Source organism: Perognathus longimembris, chromosome 9, assembly GCF_023159225.1.
Source record: "Perognathus longimembris pacificus isolate PPM17 chromosome 9, ASM2315922v1, whole genome shotgun sequence".
Lineage (NCBI taxonomy): Eukaryota > Metazoa > Chordata > Mammalia > Rodentia > Heteromyidae > Perognathus > Perognathus longimembris.
Genome location: NC_063169.1, coordinates 18,590,293 through 18,594,168, shown reverse-complemented (window position 1 = coordinate 18,594,168; position 3,876 = coordinate 18,590,293). Strand labels below are relative to the sequence as shown.

The window sequence follows — 3,876 nt, the reverse complement described above, 5'->3', positions numbered from 1 at the left end:
CAGGAGCAGCAACAGAAGGCGTCGGAGCGGGCGTCGGAGCTGTCTGCCAGGGGAGAGAAAGAGGAGAGAGAAGCAGCGCGAGCGAGGAGAGAAAGAGAGAGGGCGAGAGTGAGAGAGAGAAAGAGAAAGAGAGAGAGAGAGAAAGAGAGAGAGAACCCGAGGCGGAAAAGTAACTGTCAAATGCGCGGCTCCTTTAACCGGAGCGCTCAGTCCGGCTCCGAGAGTCATGGCGACCGCAGCGTCTAACCACTACAGCCTGCTCACCTCCAGCGCCTCGATCGTGCACGCCGAGCCGCCCGGCGGCATGCAGCAGGGCGCGGGGGGCTACCGCGAGGCGCAGAGCCTGGTGCAGGGCGACTACGGCGCGCTGCAGAGCAACGGGCACCCGCTCAGCCACGCTCACCAGTGGATCACCGCGCTGTCCCACGGCGGTGGTGGCGGCGGCGGCGGCGGCGGCGGCGGCGGGGGCGGGGGCGGCGGCGGGGGCGGCGGCGACGGCTCCCCGTGGTCCACCAGCCCCCTGGGCCAGCCGGACATCAAGCCCTCGGTGGTGGTGCAGCAGGGCGGCCGCGGCGACGAGCTGCACGGGCCGGGCGCCCTGCAGCAGCAGCAGCAGCAGCACCAGCAGCAGCAGCAACAGCAGCAGCAACAGCAGCAGCAACAGCAGCAGCAACGACCACCGCATCTGGTGCACCACGCCGCCAACCACCACCCGGGACCCGGGGCATGGCGGAGCGCGGCGGCCGCGGCGCACCTCCCGCCCTCCATGGGAGCGTCCAACGGCGGCTTGCTCTACTCGCAGCCCAGCTTCACGGTGAACGGCATGCTGGGCGCCGGCGGGCAGCCGGCGGGGCTGCACCACCACGGCCTGCGGGACGCGCACGACGAGCCTCACCACGCCGACCACCACCCGCATCCCCACTCGCACCCGCACCAGCAGCCGCCCCCGCCCCCGCCCCCGCCGGGCCCGCCGGGCCACCCGGGCGCGCACCACGACCCGCACTCGGACGAGGACACGCCGACCTCGGACGACCTGGAGCAGTTCGCCAAGCAGTTCAAGCAGAGGCGGATCAAACTGGGATTTACCCAAGCGGACGTGGGGCTGGCGCTGGGCACCCTGTACGGGAACGTGTTCTCGCAGACCACCATCTGCAGGTTTGAGGCCCTACAGCTGAGCTTCAAGAACATGTGCAAGCTGAAGCCTTTGTTGAACAAGTGGTTGGAGGAGGCAGACTCGTCCTCGGGCAGCCCCACGAGCATAGACAAGATCGCAGCGCAGGGGCGCAAGCGGAAAAAGCGGACCTCCATCGAGGTGAGCGTCAAGGGGGCTCTGGAGAGCCATTTCCTCAAATGCCCCAAGCCCTCGGCCCAGGAGATCACCTCCCTGGCGGACAGCTTACAGCTGGAGAAGGAGGTGGTGAGAGTTTGGTTTTGTAACAGGAGACAGAAAGAGAAAAGGATGACCCCTCCCGGAGGGACTCTGCCGGGCGCCGACGATGTGTACGGGGGGAGTAGGGACACACCGCCACACCACGGGGTGCAGACGCCCGTCCAGTGAACTCCAGCGGGGGAGGGGGGAGGGGAGGGGAGGGAGGGGCAGAGCGCGGGCTTCCCCTCTCCCTCGGCCCACGCTCCTGGCGGGGACCGCTGCTCCCCTCTCTAACTTCTGATTGTTCTTTTATTTTTTAATTATTACTTCCCAGTCCCTTAAGAAGAAGAAAAATAACAGTAATAATACGGAGAAAGGAAAGCAACTAAGATACTGGACTCAATCCTCTAAACCTTAGCAGATGTGAGGAGGTGTTTTGACCTTTGCAGCCTAGTACCCAGGCAATGAAGTAGAGTGTCTCCTTGGTAGAGTGCGGTGTGTGTGTGTGTGTGTGTGTGTGTGTGTGTGTGTGTGTGTGAGAGAGAGAGAGAGAGAGAGAGAGAGAGAGAGAGAGAGAGAGAGAGAGAAAGAGAGAGAGAGAGAGAGAGAGAGGAGAGACGGGGGAGAGGAGAGAGGAGATAGAAAGGGGGAGAGAGAGCACTGAGATAAATACTGGCAAAACTAAACAAATGACCAAAAAGGAAAAGAAAAAAATCCACAACCGCAATAAACACAGAGCTGCATGCAGCTTTTCTAATGCTTCAAGTTGGCACAAGCTGCTGTGTTTATTTAATGTGGATTCCCCATCGGGAAAGAGGGGGGGAAATACACACAGTCTTTGAATATAGGCAAAAATTTAACCACACAAATTGCACTGCAAGAAAATGGAAGTTTACGACAACAAATTTATAACAATACATTTCTCTTAATGCCCACCGTTAATTTTGCAGTTGCCTTTGGGGTTGTGTCTTGTTTTTGCTTTACTCAGCAGAGAGGCTTGAAGCCAGCTCTGGGCAGCTCTCCATTTCTAATGTTTTTTGTGTTGCCCCCTTGTTCTTGCTGTTTGTGAACTTTGCTTACCTTCAAATGTCCCTTACATCGATTGGTGTAACACTTATTTACTCCTTTTACCAAAGCAAAACGATTGGCCCCATACAAAATAAATAGTTGTTTGCTTTCAGGAAATGTGTATTTTCCACCCATTTCATCCAACACAAGTATCTAGTTTGGAATATTAAAATAAGAGGCAAACATTGCTTTGTTTTTGTTATCACCCACAAAGTAAACTTCATTTTCAAGCAGTGTTTCTGGAGGAAGTTATAGGGGGGTGAAAAAGAAAAATCGATACTGAGTGACTGCTTACTTCATTTTATCAGGCAAGCCCATTGTGAAAGAACTCAGAGGAAATGTGGATATTAAATATATTTCCAGAGTAGTCCAACCGAAAGAAAGTGGCACTTTGAAGAGAACTAGGGAAATATGTATCTTTAAATATCCCTGTATAGTTCTCTGCCTTTAGATTTAATAACTTAATTAAGAGGAATTATTTGTGCTGACAGCAGTGGTTAAACTTTGTTGCTATAGTAGATTTTTTTCTAATATAAAGAAAATAACCCAGAAACTTAATGATGCATTGACTGTGTTTCTTAGCACACAAATACCCACATGCATCCATAGGCAGTAGACTGGTTTTGTCTTCTCTGCTTCATTTATTTATCCAGTCATATTTAGGGTTTCATACTATCCCCGAATTTATTACAGAAAAGATCAGTTTGACTTGAACAGCTCTGCTCTCCTTCCATTGAAGAAGCCAAATAAAGTGTGTGGGGGGTGGGGGTGCCATTTCCAATCCTTCCTTTCTCCCCTTTGTTAATAGTTTTAAGTGCATTTTTTGACCTTATCTTGATGGGAAAAAAAAAAAAAGATGATTGGCTCCCAATACAATAGACTCTACTGGGAAGTGTAGATGAAAGAAGAAGGAAAAAAAAACTTGTAACTGTCTTGAAAATAAACACCATGAAACTGTGATGAGTTACAATTTTAAAGATCATAATCAGCACAAAAGGACACTATAAGGGAAGATGCTTTTTATTAACCTTTGAAAGTTGTGGCATTTTTTTTCCTGGTTAGGTATTAGCTAAATGTTTATTTTTAAAAAAAATTAAATTCTTACTACCCTAAAATTATGGGTCAGCATCAGATTAGCACTGCACTCAATAGGTAAGGTGTTAAGGAATATGCTTTATACACTATTGTCTTTTTCAAACACCTGTGATTGTTTCATTTTCAGTGGGTTTTTTTTTTGCAAGATAAATGGTGACTTATCATGGGCATGGGCATATTTATTTGCCTGTTTTTCATTTCTCCCAATGAATGTCACAAGGAGATGGGCATGGAGCTGCTTCAGGGCGCGTCATGTTGCCTGTTTCTAAGGTGTAGGAACTGGCCTTTGGTGAAGCAATCCAGAGCAGGGCAAATAGCCAATGAATGGGAAAGGGAGGAAATGA

General features: G+C 51.1%; 1 protein-coding gene across 1 annotated transcript; it reads left to right on the top strand.

The window, feature by feature from the left end:
- The first annotated feature begins 226 nt into the window (after nt 1–226).
- Pou3f2 (POU class 3 homeobox 2) lies at nt 227–1,558 on the top strand. Its single transcript, XM_048354598.1, has one exon. It carries the CDS (start codon nt 227–229, stop codon nt 1,556–1,558), a length of 1,332 nt encoding a protein of 443 aa, XP_048210555.1.
- The last annotated feature ends 2,318 nt before the right edge of the window (nt 1,559–3,876 follow it).

Excerpts from the sequence above, each read along its gene's own strand:
- Pou3f2 (XM_048354598.1), top strand. The coding sequence starts at position 227 with ATGGCGACCGCAGCGTCTAACCACTACAGCCTGCTCACCTCCAGCGCC.